The sequence below is a fragment of the Megascapheus bottae genome, chromosome 12 (genome assembly GCF_031878675.1).
Source record: "Megascapheus bottae isolate mThoBot1 chromosome 12, mThoBot2.hap1, whole genome shotgun sequence".
Lineage (NCBI taxonomy): Eukaryota > Metazoa > Chordata > Mammalia > Rodentia > Geomyidae > Megascapheus > Megascapheus bottae.
The window spans coordinates 49,776,789-49,799,866 of record NC_143520.1 but is presented as its reverse complement, the minus strand read 5'-3'; the positions used below and the strand labels follow the sequence as shown (position 1 = coordinate 49,799,866).

Genomic DNA, 23,078 nt, shown 5'->3' with positions numbered 1-23,078 from the left:
AGAAGATGACTTTAGTGAGTCTTTTCAGTACCCTTTTGTCTCTCTAAAGGTTGGAAAATAGAAGCAATTAGAGCAGCAAAGTCATGTTGATTTCTCTATCCTGCCCTTTTAAGCTTTCTGTGAGAGAACAAGTTGGCTTATTTTTCCCAAGAGAATTCATCAAGAGCTACGTAGGCATGTATAATTTTCAAATATTGGCAAGACTACTGTTTGTTGTGTGTTTGAAAGTATGAATGAGCTTTGGGAATGGAAGTGGAGGGGCTCAACCTTGATAGGATTTTTGCCAGTTCTTCCAGTTATTTCTTCCTTCTTTTTTTGACCAAATCTCATGCTTCCCCCTCCCCCCTCTCATCTTCTGCTATTTTCCTCCCATTCTTTTCCTTTACTGGCACTATTCCTCCCGCTCTCCCCCACCCATTTAAGAAGCAGCTTTTCTGTTTTTTGGGGGGGTGGGGTGGGGAGTCCTGGGGCTTGAACTTAAGGCCTGGGCATTGTCCTTGGATAGTTTTTGTTCAAGGCTAGTGCTCTGCCACTTGAGCCAGAGTGCCACTTCCAGCTTTTTCTATGTATGTGGTACTGAGGAATTGAATCCAAGGCTTTGTACATGCTAGTCAAGCACACAACCACCAGGCAACACTCCCAGCCAAGAAGCAGCTTTATTGATAGAGTTAACTTGATTGTATGCTGAGTAAGACAAAAGACCTGACATTTCCTTTCTGATGTCTTCTTGACTCCAACTTGTGCTTGTTGAGGAGAAATATGCTCTGTAGTATATGTCACATTTTTTCCTGGGCTCTGTCAGCCTTGTACTGGGCCTTTGAAGCAGTAAGCACATTGCTGGAAGGTGTTGCTGAAGGAAGTTTGAGTTGTGTATGAGGGTTTCCTTATATATGACATTCCCAGATGTTCTATTCCTCTTGTTGGTTGTCAGCTTCTGCCTGCTCTGTGCTAGACAAACTTGCTGGTGGAGGTCAGAGGTTAGAGAAGGTAAAGCTAAGTGAATGGAGGACCCTCCATTAGATGAGATAGAGAGCACACATTAGCAGTGGTAGAGGGGTGCTGATTCCCTGAACCTTGAGAGCCTCAGCCAGTGACCCCCTGGGGATGTGTGAGACACTCATTTTTCCCCTAAGGGCCATTATCATGACTCACAAATTATATATTACAGCATTTCAAAGTTAGACAAGGTGGGAAAATTTCTATATCCAATGGCTTCAGTTTGTAGATGAAGGGAAGGAAAGCATTTCTTTCTAGATTCTGAAAGAACAAAATCAAGCAGAGGCAGGAGACCCAGCCTGCCATACACAGCATTGAAAGTGGAAACTTAGAAACACAACCCTTACCCCTTACCTCATTCGCCCTGCCTCACCCAAAGGACAGAAGCTCAGCTTGAAGGAGGCTTACTGGTTCGCCTGCTTATATCTAGGCTTGTGTTCGATTCTTCAGTAAATAATGGAAAGAATTGGGATAGCTCTCAAGTGGGAAAGTTTCCTGATTCTGTTGATGGGGAAAATGTTCTGAAATGTTCATGTTCTACTTAGTCTTTCTGTTATGTGGAGGAAGTCAGAGACTCCATTAGGGCAGGAGCACTGACTCATATATCTTGATGTGTCTATGGTGTTTTGTTTGGTTTTCTTTTTGGTACTGGTCCTAGGGCTTAAACTCAAAGCCTGTGCATTGTCTCTGTGCTTTTGTGCCCAAGACTAGCACTCTACTACTTAATCCACCACTCTACTTCTGGCTTTTGGGCTTAATTGGAGATAAGAGTGTCAGACTTTACTTCCCCGGTCTGGCTTTGAGTCATGATCCTCAGATCTCAGCCCCCTCAGTCGGTAGAATTACAGATATGAGCTCTCCATGCCTGACTCTATGTTCTTTGCTGGCTGACTAGATAGATTAGGGAAGGCAGGACAGAGAACAAAGGGTGAGAGATGTAGTGGGAGGAGAAGTGGATTTCAGGATCACCTTATATTAGGTTGTGCTGAGCACCTTGTCTCAGCCAGCCCCAGGCCTATACTTTTTTTTTTTTTTTTTGCCAGTCCTGGGCTTGAACCAAGGGCCTGAGCACTATCTTTGGACTTTCAAGACTAGAGCTCTACCACTTGAGCTTCAGCACCACTTCTGGCTTTTTTCCATGTATGTGGTACAGAGGAATTGAACCCGGGTATTTGTGCATGCTAGGCAAGCACTCTACCACTAGGCCAAACTCCCAGCCACCAGGCCTCTACCTTTGGCAAGAACAAATCTTACCTTTGGTGAACCATTGTTTGGTATGTTGGACAGGTAGGTAGCAGGTGGTTGGTGCCAGGTGCCTGCTTTGCTGACCTAGTTCAGCACTAGGAGAAAAGGGTTTCTGCTCTATGGAGCTTGCTGTCCAGGCCAGAGGCCATCAGGTCTTTGTAAGTGTTAGTGAAAAACCTATTTATGTTGTAATTCTTAGGACCAGATTGCCCCCACAGTCAGAGGTAAAAAATTTCATGTGGATACAATGTGGAAGATGAGAGTACTGGGCTAACATTTAACCTTGGCCTAATGAAATGTGGAGCTACTTTCCTGTAAGTTACTGATTTCCTAGTGAAAACAACTTGACCTCTGAACTTTGCAGTTCTGATACTAGTGGACATGTGGAGGTGGCATCTCACTGACTTTTTGTTTTGGTTAAGCCTTAAACTGAGCTTCCTCTTGATCTCTGCCTCCCTAGCAGCTATAATTTTATAGGTTAGAACCACTTGGGCTCTTACTCACCACTTTAAACCCTATAATAGAGCTGGTGTGATAGCTGAAGCCAACATCCCCAGTTATCCAGGAGGGGAAGTTAGGATTACATGAGCCCACAAGTTTGATAGCATGACTTTTTGAAAACACAACCCCTCCCCCCCATACACACACACACACACACACTCACACTCAAACACACTCACACTCAAACACACTCACACACTTACATATATACCAGCAATATCCTTTACACACATTTTACTGATCTGTTTTGTCTCTTGAATTTTCCTTTGATAGTGGTAGTATGAGAGCAGTACACTGCTATAATTTTTATGGAGAGGGGAAGGTGAGTGATTCTGTGAATGATAGTCACTGGTTTTAATTTTGATTTGTGTGTGTATATGTGTGTGAGTGTGTGTGTGAGAGAGAGAGAGACAGACAGAGAGACAGAGACAAAGACATAGACATAGAGAAAGAGAGACAGACATGGGCCTAAGCATTGTCCCTGAGCTCTTCAGCTCAAGGCAAGTGCTTTACCACTTAAGCCATAGTACCACTTCCTGTATTTTTTTTTTCTTTCAAATTTTGTCAGTCCTGGGGCTTGAACTCAGGGCCTGAGCACTGTCCTTGGGCCTTCTCAAGGTTAGAGCTCTACAACTGGAGCCACAGCACTACATCTTGCTTTTTCTCTACGTATGTGGTACCAAGGAATCAAACCCTGGTCTCCATTTATGCTAGGCAAGCACTCAAACCACTAGGCCAAACTTCCAGCCCCTGAAATTATTATTATTTTTTTTAAGTAGTAAAATGTTATTCCAGACTTAGGCAGCATCTCACTCTGATTGAACGCAGAAAAATCAACTTCAACAGTGCTTGGGGGAGATTGCAAAGCTGGGTGCTAGAACCATATTCAATTCACAGATAGTTTGGTTCCCAAAATTAGTTTAAACATACACTTGGAGTGGCTTCTGTCTGGCTCTTTGCCAGAGTATAACCAGTGGGCAGGTGGTTCTCTGTAGTAAGTAAACACATTCCAGGGATTTGACTTTGTGTCATTACAAATTTACTGTTCTTTAACAAGTGGCCCCGCCCAACTATTAGTCCATCTTTCTGGGGCTTATTACTTTATCTGTATTATAGGGATATCTATAGGGGTATTGTGTCATCTGTTGTGAGAAGTGATAAGATACAGAAGGAACAGAGATATAGGGGGAAGTTAATTGCCATGTTTACTTCGTTTCCCCTTCTTGGGAAGCAGGGGGGATGAGAAGGGTACATACTTGCCCTTCTTCGATAAGAGTTTGGTAAACTTGAAAATGTCCAGAAAAAAATTACATTTGTGCTGAACATGTACAGGTTCTTCTTTATTATCCTCTCAATAATACAGAAAACAACTGTTTACCTAGCATTTATATAATGTGGATGAATATGGATTATATGTAAATACTACATTTTATATGAGGGACTTGAACATGTCTGATTGTCATCTATTTATTTTTTTGTACTGGTACTGAGGCTTGGACTCTGGGCTTGATGCTTTCTCTTAGTCCCATCTCCCCCCCACCCCTCCAGGCTAGAGCTCTATAACTTGAGGCACAGCTTTATTCCTGGCTTCCTGGCTTTGGTGGTTAATTGTAGATAAGAGTCTCACAAACTTTCCTGTCTAAGCTGGCTTTGAACAGTGGTTCTCTGAGCTCAGCTTCATGAATAGCTAGGATTGTAGGTATGAACCTCCTGTGCTCAATGGGATTTGAACAGCTTAAGAATACTTTAGAGTTTACAGGGTTCTGTAACTGATACCACAGCTACTAAGTGACAGCAGTATAAGAAACTGCTCTATTCTGAATAGTTTGCAATATTAATTTTATTTATTTATATTGATAATATGAAATAGTTGTGTTATGATTCTATAAGGTAAGGTTACGAGTATGATGATTCTTGGTCAGTGTTACCCCTTTTGTTTTTTCTCCAATTCTTCCCCCTCCATTCCCTGCCTGTACCCTGCCTATAAGTACATAGTGATTTTTTTAAAAGCAGATTTAAAGTACTTATTAAATGTCAGAAACTATATCATCACATTAAAGAGTTCTGATTTAATTAAACAGCTTATTTCCTATAGTTATATAGAATATTTTAAATGGTCCAGGAAATGTAATCATTTATCCGAAGTCACAAGATTATTATTTATCCAAAGTCATAGCTTGTGCTGTGATTCGAACCTAGATGTGATTATTTCCATCCACATTCTGCATTCAGTATCTTTCCCATGAGTAAAAAAACTTCTGGAAAAATGATTCAGAGGTCCAAATATCACAGTGTTCTCACATCATAGTTCAATGTTTACTTAATGTATATTGAATATAATGATTGCATTTGCTCCCCCTTCTCCCTTCATGTGGTATTTATTTACTTACTTTTTTGTCTTTTGGTACTGGGGATTAAACACAGGATGTTATACTTGCTAGGCAAGTGCTTTGCCTCTGAGCTATATCTCAGCCCAGTGGTATTTATTTTTGAGACAATGCCTTGCTATGTTGCCTAGACTAGCTCCATACTCCTGGAGCACAAGCGGTCCTCCTGCTTTCTATTCCATAGTAAATGGACAGCCAGTGTGTACCATCACTCCACTTGCCATCTTTCTGGAGAGAAGGGCAGTCCACGTGCAAATAAGCTAGATCATTGTGGCTAGGTTTGCTGAACTAGGGGACTTGGAGGAAGTAGGAGCTGGAGACCACGTAGAAAGGTTGGAATCTGACCTAAACATGAAGGGAGACAAGGGCTGAGGGAGAGCTGTGATCCTTGTGAGCAGCTTGGAAGCATAATGGACAGAATAAACAGGAATATATTGGTGCCTGACATTTTGCATATGAAATGTATGTGGACAAGAGAGGCCACAGAATTAATGGGTCTGTGGCAAAATTTATCTACAGATGTTTTTTGAAATTATTTTGGGATATTATCTTGCTGTGTATAGCCCAGGCTAGTCTGGAACTCTAGATCCTCCTGCCTTAGCCTCCTAAATGCTAGGATTCCAGGTATGTCCTTCCATGACTCACTCATAAATGCTTCTTTCCTTTGATCTTCTTAGTGATTTAAACTCCCTGGAGGAAGTTGTCAGTTATTCATTAATTTAATTTTTTTGCCAGTTCTGGACTTGAGCTCAGGGCTTGAGCACCGTCCTTGGACTTTCTCAAGGCTAGCACTCTACCACTTCAGCCTCAGCACCACTTCTGGCTTTTTGCTATGTATGTGGGGTACTGAGGAATTGAACCCTGGTCTTCATGCATGCTAGGCAAGCACTCTACCACTAGGCCAAACTCCTGGCCCAATTTAAATTTTTTTGATGCCAGTACTGGGTCTTGAATTCAGGGCCTCATGTGCTTGCTTTGCCTTTTCACAAGACTGGTGCTCTGCTGCTTTAACCATATACCTCCACATCTGGCTTTTTGCTGGTTAACTGGAGATAAGTGTCTTGTGAATTTTTCTGCCCAGAATGGCTTTGAACTGCAATTTTGAGATCTCATCCTCCTGAATAACTAGGATTACATGCCTGAGAAATTGGCTCTCAGTAGTTAAATTTTAAACCTGGAAGTTATGGTAGCCTTCATTCCTACGTAGTGTAAAGAGCCCAAAGCTTTATGAGATGTCCAAGTTTCACGGTCCCCTAACCTCATTACATAGCTGGTCTGATTTCTCCCTGCTTTTGTGAGTTTGCAACCAGTTAGCTGTCCATTAGGGTAGCCCAAAACCTAATGTGGCTATTGAGTGACATGAAACCAAATGAAAAGGCTGTGTTCCATTCACACTGTGTTTCAGTAGTTGAGTAAACGTATGTGGCTAACACATTGAACAGAATATATTTGGAATGTTTCTGCCATTGCTGAATTGTTCTTCTGGACTGTTGGGAGTTAGGGCTTATTGTTATCCTGTTCTGTCCAAACCTAAGTTGCCTGTCCTTTCCTATGTATGGAGGGATGTGTTTGAATTTGAAATAAAGACTAACCAGATACTGGCATGAATATTTAGGGACTCCCAAAATGATGGTTTTGAAGGACAAGTTTGGTGACTGATTCTCGCCTCTGACATGTGTGTGCACTAAGTCACCGACTTCATCACACTTTTTAATTTGTATCTGTATTGATTCTTAGAATTAAAAATGAGTATAATACAGAGTACTGCAATTTAATAGGACGACAATTAAGTCCTTAAAGCTAAGGACAACAACAAAAGCACAAAAATCAGCAGGAGGTTGCCTTGATATGAAAAGACTCCTGGTGCATTTTTGTGAAAAATGGTGCTAATAGAGTATACAAAATCTCTTCTCTCCCATTTCTACTTCCCATTTCTGGACCTGAGCTGTATCCCTTTAGCTTTTTCACTGAAGGCTGGCACTCTACCACTTGAGTCACAGCTCTACTTCCTGCTTTTGGTAGTTAATTGGAGATAATCTCATAGGCTTTTTTGCCCAGGCTGGCTTCCATCCTCAGCCCTCAGATCTTAGCCTCCTGATAAGCTAGGATTACAGGCATGAGCCGCCATTGTCCTTGTTGAGGATGCTTTCTTTTTGACCTAGCACATGTCCTTTTCAGCACTGATATTAAGGAAAAAACAGTCCATGTGTAGAAGCATGTAAATCAATGAAAAGTTCTAAATAGATCTGACTGTCTCTGTTGGGTTTGGAGGATTGGTTCACTAATTATGACACCAAGATTCAGTAGGATGGTAACAGCTACTGACAGTAGGGATATAGATCTGAACATACTTACTTGGGAAGCTCATTAAGTGAAAGGTACATGTGTATGTGTATGACATGTCTTATAGGACAATTAACAAAATATTAAGATTATCATTGAGTAGCACAATTTTAGGCAGGTTAATGTTGTGTTCTGGATTTCATGCCTCCTTGCCTTTTAATTTATATACTTTAGCAATACTTCAATATTTTTAAAGTACTGCTTTTCATATAGGAGGAAATAGGCACTTCTTGTTTGCCTACTGTATGTCAGCATGTCCCCCCTCCCCCCCAGTAGTGTTTCTATTTAGTTTACACTTTTTTTAGGGGGGAGGGGCCAGTCCTGGGGCTTGAACTCAGGACTGGACACTGTCCTTGGGCTTTCTTAAGGCTAATGCTCTACCACTTAAGCCATAACACCACTTCTAGCCTTTTCAGTATATGTGGTACCGAGGAATCCTAACCCAGGGCTTCGTGCATGCTAGGCAAGCACTCTACCACTAGACTATGCTCCTAGTTCCTAGTTTACACATAATTTGGGAACCAAATCTATTTCATATTTCTTACTATATTCTACTGCTGCCAGCCATGTTCTTAAAATTTTCTTAACTCTCATGTAGGCTCTGTAAGGTGGATATATTAGTAGGTGAAGCTTTTGAAGCTGGGAGATTCATGGTGGGCTAGTGGATGATAGAGGTGCACAATCCTCACCCTTCACCCCAAAGTTACTTTTAGTTTATGGGTTTTTCCCAGACCTGTTGTTGTTGTTATTATTACTTATTTATTTTTTGCAACAGAGCAAAAACCTGTCTTCTTGTTTCCATTTTCTGGAGTTTATTTTGATAAATATTATTTTACATGATCAGATGCACGTAGGCCAGACCCATCATTATAAGGCACTAGACAATTCAGACCTCAGGCAACTTTACAGGTTATCTGATGTTGGCCAGAAGTATTATGACTAGCTGCAGAGAGATGAAAAGATGAAAAGCACAGACCTTATGAGTATTGTGACTATACTGCCCAGAAAGTAGTCAAGATGTAGTTAGGAGATTTTGGGGTGTTTATGATTCGGTTAATGTTCAAACTTCATGACCTTTGCTAAGTCTCTTAATGTCCTTGGTCTATTTACTGTATTTGCAAATGTGGATAATATGTTCGGTATGTTAGACTATGATGAGATTATTTAGTTTTTTGTTCCAAGAAAATGTGTGAATTTTTAAAATCTGTCTATCTATCCACCCACCCATTTTTGTGCTAGCCCTGGGGCTTTTGTTCAAGGCTGGCACTCTACCAGTTTGGCTACTGCTCCATTTCTGGCTTTCTGTTGCTTAATTAGAAATAAGAGTCCCAGGCTGTCTTCAAACCACAATCCTCATGTCTTAGCCTTCTGTGTTTTTGCGTTCAAAGCTAGCATTATACCACTTGAACCATAGCACCTCCTCCTCCCTCCCCCCTCCCCTGGCTTTGAGGTTCAAAGCCAGACCAGGCAGGAAAGTTCATGAGATTCTTACCTCTAATTAACTATCAAAAAAGCTGGAAGTATGGGGCCAGGAGTTTGGCTTAGTAGTAAGAGTGCTTGCCTGTCATGCACAAAGACTTGGGTTCCATTCCTCGTTACCACATACATAGAAAAAAGCCGGAAGTGGTGCTGTGGCTCAAGTGGTAGAGCTCTAGCCTTGGGAAAAAAGCCCAAGGACAGTGCTCAGGCCCTGAGTTCAAGCCCCAGGATTGGTTTAAAAAAAAAAAAGAAGCTGGAAGTAGACGTGTGGCTCAAGAGGTAGAATGCCTACCTTGAGAGACAAGTATTGAAGCCTGAGTTCAGGCCCTAGTACCCCATTACCAAGTCTATATCATTTTTCAAATTTTTCCTTCCCAATTTCAATCATGTGTTTTATCTTCATAGAGACTTTAGGAATTGTCTAATTATTCTTACATCCGGAGTTTGGGTGAGCCTTTGTTTCTGTTCTCAATTGTGCTGCCCTGTGTTCTGGTTACCTTTGGCTATGTTTTGCATAATATTTTTGAAAAACTGCTCACAGAAATAAATTAAGGACTAGGCTAGGACAGTATTTTTCCCACCCAGAACTGACCTAGGTTTTCATGTTTCAGCGCTTCAGGCTACACATGGTCTGAAGGATTAGAACTTTCCTGGGTCACTTAGGTGCTAAGGTACAGATAGGTGGGTATCCAGCCTAGGGTCTGAGGGTTTATTTTTCACTAGCCAATGAGAGCTTTACATTCTAATTCCTCCTAGACCATGCAGCGCATCAAGAGTGACCATTAGTGTTCTTCCTAGTGGATATATGACCTTTTTTTTTTCTTGCCAGTCCTGGGGCTTGAACTCAGGGCCTGAGCACCATCCTTGGGCTTTCCTCAAGGCCAGCGCTCTACCACTTGAGCCACAGCATCACATCCAGCTTTTTTTTTTCAGTGTATGTGGTACTGAGGAATCAAACTCAGAGCGTCGTGCATGCTAGGCAAGCATCCTACCACTAGGCCAAACTCCTGCCTCTCCCTCTTTTTTTAAAAAAAATTTTAGTTGCTAGACTGGGGCTTGAACTCACGGCCTTGGCACTGTCCTTGAGCTTTCTTAAAGCTAGCACTCTACCACTTGAGCCACAGCGCCACTTTTGGCTTTTCTGTGTATGTAGTACTGAGGAATTGAACTCAGGGCTTTGTGCATGCTAGGTGAGCACCCTACCACTAGGCCCTACTCATGGCTCCAATACTTACTTGATCTTTTACTGCTGGACCATCTCTGAGATGTTGTCATCTTTTGAACAGGAGAAACGGTTGTTGTTGTGCCAGTACTGGTGATTGAACTGAGGGCCTGGGTGTCAATCCTTAGCTTTTTTTTTTTGCTCAAGGCCCATGCTCTGCCTTTAGAGCCACAGCTTTACTTCCAGCTTATTGGTAGTCAATTGGGGATATATGTCTTTCAGACTTTGCTTTTGAGGAACTGGAAGATTCTATGTCCCTCAGCTCTAAGGACTTAAATATAAGCACGGGTAATTATGTGGGAGGACTGCTGAAAACTCTCAGGGCACCATGAAAAGGAATGGCAGCATGTGCCATGGAAACCTGACCTTCTTACCCTGTTCCCTCCTTCTAGGGCAAGTTATTGTGGTGGCCACATGTCCTGGCTAAAATCTCCAGGTCCCTTACTACTCTTCAGTAGCTCCCCGTGGTCTCTGGTCACCTGTCTCTTTTAAGGACCACTGTTGCTCCCTTGGTTCACACCCCATGCTATGCCTTGTGCATCTTGGCTGGTGGCATGCTTCCCTCCACTTGATGGTCTTTCCTTTCAGAGAATAATCCATGTGCTTTCCGGGATGCCCGAGAGCTTGGTACTACTGTAGGTGGGTGTCATCCACAGCAGTGCCAATGGCTGTACCAGCAATCTGTGATGAGGGCCTGTATATAGGTTAGCCCCTACCTTGTACAACCCATTCCAAGCACTTCACATACATAGTCTGTGAGGCTGCTCTTATTATACCTCATTATGTCCTAATGAGGAAATTAAGGCTCAAAGTGATTGTGTGTTAGTACTAGGGCTTGAACTTTGTGCCTTAGTACTGGGGCTTGAACTTAGTGCCTCATGTTCTTACTAAGCATTTTTTTTTTTTTTTTGCTCAAGGGTGGTATTCTACCACTTCAGTCACAGCTTTACTCTGGCTATTTGGTGACTAATTGGGAATAAGAATCTCTCAGACTTCTCTGCCTGGGCTGGCTTCAAACTGGGATCTTGAGGTATCAGCCTCCTGAATAGCTAGAATTATAGGCATGAGCCACTAAGTGCTCAGCTTTAGAGAAATTGGACAGATAACAGTTCTGGTCCTTTGGGCTAGGTCTTTTCATGGCTCTGTCTTCAGTGGTGAATGGGAACAAGAGAAAGGCCTGGCCCCTGAAGACCAGTAGGGGTGGGTGGCTGATGACTCTACATGGTTCTGCAGTTCAGGATGAACCACATGACTGTGTGCTGACGGTGTTGTGTCCTACCAAAGCCCAGTGTTTATTTGGCTTTTCTTTTTCTGCCCTTTGCCTCTTCTGTCCTGCCTGTGTTTGGGAACTGTCTATCAGGAAAAACTTCAAGGCCATTGCAACTCCTCTGGTCTACTCCATGCTATGCCCCGTGCAGACTTCAGAGGCTTATTATTTTTGTTCAGTCTACTCTCCTTGCTCCCTTAATCTTGAGTGAGTTTGGGAATGTGGTAGGAACTGAAGGGAGCAGTATTAATTTTTCTTTAATGAATGCCTCTCTCACCTCAAAGCAGCAATGCAACTGAATAGACTGGGGAAAGTCAGTTCCCATGAAGGGACAGGCTGCTTCTTTTTAAAATGAAACCGTGTTTTAGAAGCTTTTCTTTTAAAGAGACATTGCTAAGATAGAACAGAACCCTCCCAGAAACCTTCCCAACTTCTCTCTTACTATACCTATTATGAGATTGTTCTGTTTGTTTACATTTAATGAGCCAGCATAACTAGATTATTAGTGAAAGTTCATACATTGGTCAGATTTCCTAGGTTTTTACGTGAGGAAAACTGTCACATTTCTGTCTTCCAGTTCTATCCAGGATGCCATGTCTACTTGGTATGTCTTCATTGGTTCCTCTTAGCTGAGATAATATCTAGCCTTCTTGTTTTTTACTTTGACAGTTTCCAGGTCAGATATTTGTAGGCGCCATTATATCGGGGTTTCTCTAATGTTCTCATTATACTAGTATATGGGTTTTGGAGTAAAGTACCTTAAATTTTTTAAAAATTTCAAAGAAAAATATACATATAGCTAATACATAGCTCTTAATGTACAGTTTGACTTTTTTTTTTTTAAGAATATACTCTGACATGATCACCACCCAATGAGAATATCTGATGTTTCCCTTACTCTAGTACATTCCCATGGAGAGGGCCTCTATGGCCAATCTTTCTTCACACCAAGCTGCTAGGACCTAATGATCCAGATTACACTACGATCAGTTGGTTTTGCCTGTTTTAGAGCTTTATTATAGAACTGGGGAAGTACTGCAATTGGTAGAGCATTTGCTATCAAAAACATTTATTTTGCCAGGTGCCACTGGCTCATGCTTGTAATCTTAGTAACTCAGGCTCAGATTTGAGAATCACAGTTCAGATCCAGTTGGGACAGGAAAGTCTGTGAGACTCATCTCCAATTAACTACCACAGATGTTGGAAATAGAGCTGTGCCTTATGTGGTAGAGGGCTAGCTTGGAAAGCTCAGTGACAATTTGCAGACCCTGAGTTTAAACCCCAGGATTAATTTTATTTTTTAGAGACTAAAATTCTCTCAAGCATCACATCATTAGTATGATTGTTATTGACCATGTTGATGTTGGCCATCTGGCCAAGTTTGTCCAGTTTCTCCATTGTAAAAATCACTCCTCCCTTTTCCATATTGTACACTTGGAAAGGAAGTTAAACTGTGAAACCTAAGTGCTCTTTAGCTATAGGTAAAACCACTTAGAAGCCATAGACAAATTTTTCTAAAAGAAAAAATAAAAGACCGCCCACAACTTAATCTCTACTTGAAAAGTGAAAATATATTTCCTCTAGTACTGTTGCGAGGGAGCTAACCTTTTGTAAGGACAGTTGCTGTAGTGCACTGCACTAATTTTGAATTTATTTGGAAATAGTGGGTCAAAAAAAGGGTTCTGATAGAAATGGGAGCGCCCTGAGAATGTAGATACAGCCTTTGTTCAAGCACTTTACCGCCACCAGTTGGCAAGTGGCGAATAGCACGGAGAAAACCCCAGTTGCTGCTTTTTGGGACAAACAATGCGGGGAAAAAGAGGGTTTTCTTTTTTCCAAAAATTGCACCAAGATAAAGCAAAGCTTTAGCTGATGCGAACGTGTTGTGCAGGTGTTAGCAGTACTGTCCTCGCTAAACGCTCATTGGACAGTAGCGCAACCCCAAGAAAAGGATGGTTGCAAGCGGGCATGCGTGCGCTGCAAGCAAGTAGTGCCAATACCATGTTAGGTTGTGGCGACTAATTCCTGAGTCCCACCCTAACCTGACGGGTAGCTTGTCTCTTATGTGAGCACTCCGTGAAGCTTACCACAAACTCATTTATTTCTCTTGTGACTTGTAGAGAGCATAGTGACGGTGAGTTGGAATTACCCAGAAGACCGTGCGCTGTCTGATCTAAAATTTGCATACGCGCCTCACTGGGGCGTGGCCTACTGCTCGCGTAGCTAAGCCGCGCTCTCGTATTGGCTGGCCTTCTAGGGGATTGAGCGGTGCCTCGGCCGCTTCTTATTTCCTCCCATGGAATACTTTCTATTAAAGGTGTAAACTGTTTTTGTTAACGAGCACTCTTCGGCTTATCAGTTCAGTATAACCCTTTGCTAGGTGCTTCCCAGGCTCGAAAGAGGCCAGATATGTGGGATCGTCCGCTTCTTCTTCGTGGGCGGGCGACTGGGCTGTGGTGCTGGGCTGCATCTAAGGCTCCTTCTGTGATTTCCGTTGCAGGTGGTTCTTCTGGGCATGGACATCCTGTCGGCCCTGGTGAACCGGCTACAAGACCGATTCAAAGCGCAGATAGGCACAGGTGAGCTGTGTGTAAATAGACTCTGCCTCCTCCCCACCCCCCACCCCCATTAGCTGCCCCCTCCCAGCCAAGACTCCAGCTCCAACCTCCTTGTGCTCGGGGCTCACCCCAGCCTGTAGTCCTACCGCATCTTCTATTGCTTTCTTCCAGCCTTCACACTCTAGGGTGGAACTGTTTTCTAATGTGAAGCAGTACTACCTGTCTTGTATGAAAAATCAACCTTCACATTTTAGTACTAACCCAGTCATTAATGATCCCTTTCCTTACTGCTGGACAGTTTTCTTTGAGAAGTCTGTAAAAAATGAGCAATGATGGTTGTTGACATTACTAATTTCTCCTTGATTGCAAATGTCATTGCTACAAGTATGCCATGAATACCCTTATGTTAAGGAAAGCAATATGTCTGGAAATATAAAGAGGAAAAAGTAGATCCATATATGGAGATGATTTAGACATAACGGAGTTTCATATTTCACGTTGAAAATATAAACACTAAACAAATGTTTGTTCAACCACTTCCTTAAAGGATTTCTCCATTATTTTCTTTTGTCCTCTCCTCCCTTTCTCCCTCCTTCCCTTGCCCTTCATTCTCCCACCCCTTCCTCAAGGTCTTAGGCTCTACCACTGAACTGTTGATCCAGCAAGAATTTAGTTCTTCTTTTGTTTGTCCTTTTTCATAGCTGGTTAGTGTGTTCCTTTAGGAAGAGTAAACCATAAAAGAAAAACTTTTGGTAATCAAATTCTACTAGGGTTCCCATTTCTTCAATTAGCACAATTATTTAGGTATATCACCAATAACAAGAGCTTTATGGACTCAAGCAGCCAAGGAACTGCTCTGTTCAGTAGTTTTTGGAGCACTTGTGGGATGCCTACATTTCAAAGGATAGAGGCTGTATGGAGAATTGGCCTCCATCTGGTGTGTGCTTTAAGTTACACAGCACATGATGCCAGTGGAACATAGATTGGTCCATAAGTCTTCACTCCTTTTACCCTTAAGAAGATATGCTGGAGCTCTTCTCCCAACCTCTCATAAGTTTCTTTTTGTGTTGATTCTAACTCATATTTCCATATATAACTATGAGTATATTGGGATCTGGCTGAGGAAAGCAGAGTCAAGGAGATGACAAGTTGTCTCTATAAAGGATGTGGATTTCTGTGGTTAATCACAGGATTTCAGCAAGAAGAGAAAAAGCTACTGGCAAGGATGAGTGATTTTAGAATAAGTTACACCAGTTAGGCCAGTTGACCATAGATCCCCGAATCCATTTCCATTCCATCAATTTCCATTTTGATTTCCAGTGCTGCCAAGTCTAATAGACAGACTGGGAGATGCTAAAGACTCTGTGAGGGAACAAGACCAAACTCTGCTGCTAAAGATCATGGATCAAGCTGCTAATCCTCAGGTAGGGCAAAGAAAGCATTCTGGGGCCTGTGGGTTTGTGCTTACTTGCAAAAACTGTGTCTTCATAAACTTTGTTTCTTAAGCTAAAGAATTATAGATGAATATTATAACATCAGTGTGCTGTACGATATGTAAAAAAGTAAAATATATTACTTGAATAAGTTAGTGGACTTAACATGAATGCTGAAGACTTTGTTTAATTCAGCCGATTCTTTAGCTAATTTATATAATTGGCTCTTCATTTCTCTGAAGAGACAGATATGGTGTCTGGGGAGCTAGCAGATTTGGTCAGACCCTCCCAATCCCTGTCTGCTAGTAAGTGGCACCTTCTGGGATGGATGGATATATCTCTGACCTACAGGGTCACACTGACTGCTGTTTGGAGGAAGAAAGCAATATACAACTGTATAAATACTTGTGAACATCTTGATGTATTTGAGAAAACCATATGTATCATCATTTCTCAATAGACTCTTGAAAATTTCTGTGGGGATGGTGGAGGGTGGGAACAATTTTGGCTCCTGCTAAGAGGCTTCTCTTCCTTTGACTCCTAACTGAAGGGATGCAGCAGTCTCTCCTCTTACCTGTTCTTTGTCACTTGCAGTATGTATGGGACAGAATGCTTGGAGGCTTCAAACACAAGAATTTCCGCACAAGAGAGGGCATCTGTCTTTGCCTTATTGCAACACTGAATGCGTAAGTCTCCACTCAACTTGTAAATTTTGCTTGACTGAAGCTTTTGAAGAGATTTTTTACTTTGAAAAGATTGTAGATGTAAAGGTGACAGTGAAGAAATATGCTGGGAGATAGTATCCCTTAGTGGTACACTGTACAGTGTCAAGCACACAAATGCCATGTTGGTACAGTTCACAGTGCTCACTCAGATTGCTCTAAGTATATGTGTATTTCTTTCTCTCTCTCTCTCTCTCTCTCTCTCTCTCTCTCTCTCTCTCTCTCTCTCTCTCTCTCTCCCCACCCCCTCTCCCCTCTCTCCCTCTCTCCCTCTGCCCCTCTCTCCCTCTCCCTCCCTCTTTTCCTCCTCCCCCCCTCTCTCCCCCTCTCCCTCTCCCATTGTCCCTCTGTAACCACAAACATGCATATATACCTTTCTGTGTGGACTTAGGTTTTTCATTTCACAATCAGCCCCAGAGTGTAATGGAAAGCCCATTTCTAGTTTTTCTTTTAAAAAAGTTATTGACTTTTAAGTTTTCAGATGGTTGTACAAGGGGTTACAATTTAATGTGTTGATTTATGTCTCCTCTCCATCAGTCTCCCCTGTTGTCATTCTTCCTTGTCCTTTGTGCCTCTATCCAACAGACTAATTTTGTTGATTTTTGATTTCTCACATACACACATTGGGAAATGCCAGGTTATTCCCAGAATTGTCTACACCATTTTAGAGACATAATTTACAGAGCATGTTTGTGGCAGCAATACCTGTGAAGGGAAAGGGTGTGTGAATAAGATGAAGGTCCCCATCAGGGCTGATAAAGTCCTGCAGCCATTTGCTGTAATGTGGGCAGGACTGCTGAGTCTGACTAGATAGGAAGTATGTGGCCTGTTGTGCAGTTATACATATGAAAGGCAAGCAAGATGGCCAGAGGCTGACTCCAGGCTCTGCCTTAAAGGGACAGAGTCACTGGAGGGTTTGAATTCTGCAGAGGAGCCACCACAGATGGGATGGGAACAACTTTGGTATGTGTGCAGATCATAGGGTCCTGGGGACACAGAAGGAGGACAGGTAGACGCTGGGAGATGTCTTTCTTTCCTCTCTGCCAACAGTAATGCACTCCTTTTCTTTTTAGCTCTGGAGCACATACTCTAACACTAAGCAAGATTGTGCCACATATATGTAATTTACTTGGAGATCCAAATAGCCAGGTAAGTGAGCAAGAAAGTCCCCAAAGGGGAAAAGCACTGTTTATATATTCTTTTTTTTTTTTTTTAACTGTTCTTTTCTCTCTCTCTTTTTTTTTTTTTTTTGCCAGCCCTGGGCTTGGGCTCAGGGCCTGAGCACTGTCCTTGGACTTTCTCAAGGCTAGCACTCTACCACTTGAGCCTCAGCACCACTTCCAGCTTTTTGCTATGCATGTGGTACCGAGGAATCGAACCCGGGTCTTTGTGCATGCTAGGCAAGCACTCTACCACTAGACCAAACTCCCAGCCTGTTTATATATTCTTTACTTGCCTACTAAGTGGTGGGACTTAGCCTTTCTAGAACTGTTGTCAGCTGCCTGCTAACTGAGAAAGTATCATCAGCAATCATCTCCTGTATAGAGAGTCAAGAAGTCACTCATCCATACATGAATGCCATCCACAGCAACCTTGCAGGAGTAGGGGTGGGGATGGGGCTAGACGAATTAGAAAAGGAGTCCAAGGAGACTTTCCTGTATTTTGCTTTGAGTGGTGGCTGCCCTTGTGTATGTCATTCTGGAAAGCCTTTGTACTGAACCCTTAAGTGCTCTACTATATGCAAATCATACCTGAACTGCAAAGAAAGGCAAGAAAGCACCTTTACTCAGTGTGCAGGTAGAACAGCTGCTCATCAGCCCCATGGTCACCAGACCTCAGCATCTCATGGCATCTGCCCTGTGGTCTACCGTCACAAAGTTGGGGGAGTTCCCTTCCTGACTTCCAAGGCATCCTGCTCTCTCTCAGTTCATTCACAAAACTAGACGTGGTCATCAGTCATCTCCCTGGAGTCCTGATTGCTGAGTTGCCCTCAAAAAGGTTATATCAGCTCTTCTTCCACTTAATCCTCACCAGGCAAAGCTCTACCTCCCCACCCCCACCTCCTGTCTCCTCCAAGGCCCCTTCTTGATCTGTCAGCCCTTCTTCCTATCTTTGCTCTGAGTCCAGCAGCTAGTGCATCTAACTTCCTGTCTGGTATGTTGCTTCCTTCATTGTTTGTCCTTTGTCTCTTACCCAGCCTTCATGGAAGGTACATGGCATTTGAGACATATTTCTTGAATATTTCTGCTCATTGAATCCTATTTTATAGTCAACATCAATTTGAAAAAAAAAATGGCCTGAATAATTTTTTTTGGTCGGTCATGGAGCTTGAACTCTGGGCCTGGGTGCTGTCTCTGAGCTCTTCAGCTCAAGGCTACCATCCTATCCTTTGGGCCACAGGGTCACTTCTGGTTTTCTGGTGGTTAATTGAAGATAAGAGTCTCATGGACTTTAGTGCCCAGGCTGGCATTGAACCATGATCCTCAGATCTCAGCCTTCTGAATAGCTAGGATTACAGGCATGAGCCACCTTGCCAGAGGCCTGGATAATTTTTTCAGATTTTTTTTCTCTTTCTTTTTTTTTGTCTGTGTGGGGCTTGAACTCTGGGCCTGGGTACTGTTCCTGAACTCTTCAACTCAAGACTACCACCCTACCCCTTCTCTTCTGATTTTCTAGTGGTTAACTCGAGTTGAGTCTTAAGGTCTCCTTTAGTGCCCAGGCTGGCTTTGAATCTTAACCTTTAGATCTCAGCTCCTGAGTGACTAGGATTACAGTCATGAACCACTGCAACTGACTAGATTTTTTTTCTTTCTTTTTTTTTTTTCTTTTCTTTTTTTTTGCCAGTCTTGGGCTTGGGCTCGGGGCCTGAGCACTGTCCTTGGACTTTCTCAAGGCTAGAGCTCTACCACTTGAGCCCAGCACCACTTCCAGCTTTTTTCCATGTATATGGTACCGAGGAATCGAACCCGGGTCTTCGTGCATCTTAGGCAAGCACTCAACCACTAGGCCAAACTCCCGGCCCCCTTTTTTTTCTTTTTGTCTTTGGTTGTGGGGCTTGAACTCTGGGCCTGGGTGTTGCCCCTGAGGTCTTCAGCTCAAGGTTACCGCCCTACTCCTTGAGTCACAGTGCCACTTCCAGTTTTCTAGTGGTTAACCGGAGATAAGAGTCTCAAGGACTTTAGTGCCCAGCTGGCTTTGAACTGAGATCCTCAGATCTCTGCCTCCTGAGTAGCTATGATTACAGACATGAGCCTCTGCACCTGGCTTCAGAAGATTTTTGTAGTACTCAAATGAATTTTTTTTTTCTCCACCTCTCTGCCTTTGCCTTTGTTTTTATCTTCTGTCAGGAAAAAAAAAACATCCTTTATATGATTTACATTTAGGATGTCACTCGTGTTTGTTCCTTAAGCAGATTAAAAGTTATGACTAGTTGAGGTTCTTTATCGCTAATTTAGGGTGGCCAGACAGGCAAAGTGAATCTTTGCTCCTGACCTGTCAGCAGCGATGGAACCTGGAAGTAAGAGATATCATCTCTGTGTCCTTCAGTTGTAGAGACAGAACGCACTAATGCTAACTAGGGACACACCATGTCATTGTCTTGTACATGGTTTCGGAAAGTCCTGGAACTCCACTACAGTGTTCTAACCAGATATTTCTGTAACCTGGTCACACAGTCTTCTTGTTCTGAACCTTCTGTCCCTTTCTCACCCTTAACTGAGAGCTTTTCTCCTGCAGGTCTGCCTTGTCAGGTGGATGCTTGGGCTTTGGGAAGCGGGGAGATGACTGGTATGCTATTTGCTCAGCTTTGTTCCTGTAGCTAAAGTGGGGGGCCACCCTCCAGATGACTTGGAGGAAGCCTCTCCATTAAAGCCACAGAGTGTGGTGACAGTGATAACCCCCAATCCAGAGGCATGGTAGGGTGCATTGTGTCCTAGATCTAGTATAGTCCTACTACAGATCTAACTGGTGTGTTCTGCACAGCTGATACGAAGAAGGTAGCTTCTTATCCCAAGACACTCTTCCTCCCCACCCTTCCCTGATAAATAGTTGTCAGCATTTCCCTGCCTAGAAGGTCACAGACTTATATCGATTTGGAAAGTGGTTGGGAGTGGAATGTTAATATTTAGAAGTTTGAAACAGTGATATTTTTGTCTTTGAAGTTATTCCATTGAATCTCCAGGAGTGCTGATGCCTCACACCTTAACCCTAGCTACCCAGAAGGCCAAGATCCAGGAGGATTGTGCTTTGTTGCCAACCCAAGCAGAAAAGCTCATGAGATTCCCATCTCTAAAATAACCAGAAAAGACCAGGCTGGAAGCCTGGCTTAAGTGACAGAGTGCTGGTTTAGTAAGCATGAGGTCCTAAGTTCAAACCCTAGTAACTGTCTTTTTGGAATCAGTCATTATCTCCTATCCCTAGGTACCAGTCAGTGTCCCTTTCCTGTACCTTCTGCAGAGGTACCCTTTTTGCAGTGGTCCTTCAGGTTCTGCCATGTGGCATCGCAGTCACACACCAGCCCATATTAATCAGTCACTAACAGAGGGCCAGGGTTGTGTGATGGCCACATACTGCAGAGAACAGGTAGAACCTAAAACTGCAGGTTCTGTGTGCTAACAGTGAGAGCAGGGCAGGGGAGGAGCAGAGGCAGCTAGCAGCTAGGGGACACCTATATGATTGAAGGGAAAGCCTTTGTTCTGCCCCACAACCCTCAGCTATCTGGTCTTGGCTCTCTGTCCTTCCGCAGGACCTCGCCAGCTGGGAGTATGGTACATACTTCAAAGATTTCATTACCTTGTTTGATGGTAAGCCTCTGCCAGGGCCTTCAGAATGTCTGTGTTGCCCTGCCCTGCCACCTGTGTGAGTCCAGGGTCCTGTGGCACTACTTGCTGAAGCAGCTGGCTGTCGACTTTATTGGTGGACTAGGACAACTGGGGGTTGTCAGAATTTAACAATTCTGTGCAGCAGCTTATAGATTAGCTTCCTGAAGCCTTCATGAGAGAAGGCATGAGCTTGTGCCTAGAAATAGGGCAGCTTAGCTCTTCATTGCCAGCAGTGGCCTCAGAGCAAAAGACTCATGTCTCCAGTCTTCTGGTCTTCCCTGTGTCCCAGTAGGCCCCATGAAAGAGGGAAGAAAGGAAAAAGGGAGAGATAGAGAGGAAGAGAGGAAAGGAAGGAGCCATACCTCAAGCAGAGCTTTTTGTCTCAGGGATGTTTGAATCATGATCCTTAAAGTGTCAGCCTCCAGAGTGATTTCAATGAGCTACTTAAGCCCGCAGCAGAGACTTTTTTCTGAGCTATTTGAAGTAATACATAGTCATTAAATTTTTACCACTGGAAACTTCAACGCATATCATTTAATAGCAATATTTCTTATATAACTACACGATTGTGTTTATAACTACAAGAAATCTAACATTGATATGACACTTTAATACATAGTCTATATCCAAGAAAAAATGTCTGTCCCTTCTCAATGTTCTTTTGTGCTATATTCTTAGTTCATATTTGTGTCTGGCCAGAGTGCTACACCTGCCCTTCCTGAGGTATAGATCCTATGTCTCTACTTCAGTGCCTTTGCTCAAGTATCCCATTAAGACCCTAGCACCTGCCTCATTCCATTTAGACCTGATGAGATCCTGCTGTTGCTAGCACCTATTCAGGCTGTCATTTTCTTTTTTTCTTTCTCTTCCCTGTCCACTTGTACTGCCTCCCTTTCACCCCTTTTCCAATCTCCTTTGCCTCAAATTTATTCACTTAACCTTCTGAAAGACAGAACTTTTTCTTCTATTCTAGGCCTTCATTGTTTTATACCTACTACTAGTGTCTCTCCCTTCATTTCTTCCCTCCTTTTTAGTTCCCCCTCCCCTCTGTAGTCCAGCTTATAATGCCAGTGCCATCAAACATGTATTTTAGCAAAAGTTTAGGTATGATTTTGTTTTCATTTGCTGGAATTCATTTCAATAAATACTGTTTTATATGATTTAGAGGTACATAGACATTGTGCTTTTATGTTCCTCCTTAAGAATATCCTTTTTTGGTCTATGTGTGAATGCCTAGAGTTCTTTATAATTTAGCATGTCCTAATGTATTTTAGATCTACTAAAAGTTCCTTAATTAAAAAGTATTTATACAACTACCGAATGATAAAATAAAAAAATATTATCTGACATATATGAGGCCTGAGATTTTTCTTCAATACTGAAATAATTAAAAATGATACAATGTTTCAAAAGACCACCCTTCATTTGGATTTCAAAGAATTCTTTTTAAAAGAAAAATCCACTTTGATGTTTAGCTGAAATACTGTTAACTTTGCTCAGCATCTCCTCCTAAGAAGCATGCTTTCCCTGCTTGTGACCACAGGGGCTCATATCTGAGCAGGAAAGGAGAGATGGGTCCACAGCCTTGGATAAACACAAAGTGCCCATAAGCATTTCCTTCAGCAAATAATTCTGGTTGGATCCAGATATTGCCACATCAAGTAGATCTTCAGAAAGACTGGCAGGATCAGGATGTAGAGGGAGCAGACTAGAAGAAAGGTGGGGACCACCACACAAAGAGGCTTGTTCTTCTTGCTGGGGCTTTGCTCCCCCCCCCCCCCCCCAGCACAGCCTGTGCTTCCTGTACTCTTCGGACCCTGGGATTAAACGAGTAAGCTAGGTCTCTATAGCTGGCAGGGGTTTTCTGGGGAACTGCTGCACCTCCTTTTCTCCTCATTTTGGAAAGATGGCCTGCAAATTCTGGTTTTCTGACGTCATATCCTAAGCAATGAGAAATAGATACGGGATATGGACTTTAACACCAATAAAAGGTAAGAACCTAGGCCTTTTCTGCCTTCTGTGATTTTTATCAGCGGAGTGAAAACTCCTAGTTTTTCCTAGTCTGCCTAGTTCATTGTGTATGAGATTGCATTCACAGTTGTGCT

The 23,078-nt window shown here is 42.8% G+C and overlaps 1 protein-coding gene and 1 non-coding gene across 2 annotated transcripts in view; one reads left to right on the top strand and one right to left on the bottom strand.

Annotated features, from left to right (window-relative positions):
• Window positions 1–23,078, top strand: part of Clasp1 (cytoplasmic linker associated protein 1) — a 237,997-nt gene that overhangs the window by 71,019 nt on the left and 143,900 nt on the right. The window contains exons 3-6 of the mRNA XM_090342974.1: window positions 13,941–14,019; window positions 15,319–15,422; window positions 16,026–16,117; window positions 17,227–17,302. Coding sequence (XP_090199100.1) covers window positions 13,941–14,019; window positions 15,319–15,422; window positions 16,026–16,117; window positions 17,227–17,302 — 351 coding nt within the window. The remainder of the gene's footprint in view (window positions 1–13,940; window positions 14,020–15,318; window positions 15,423–16,025; window positions 16,118–17,226; window positions 17,303–23,078) is intronic.
• LOC150056525 (U4atac minor spliceosomal RNA) lies at window positions 13,272–13,397 on the bottom strand. The gene has a single exon (XR_016537343.1). It is a non-coding gene; the product is annotated as a U4atac minor spliceosomal RNA (small nuclear RNA).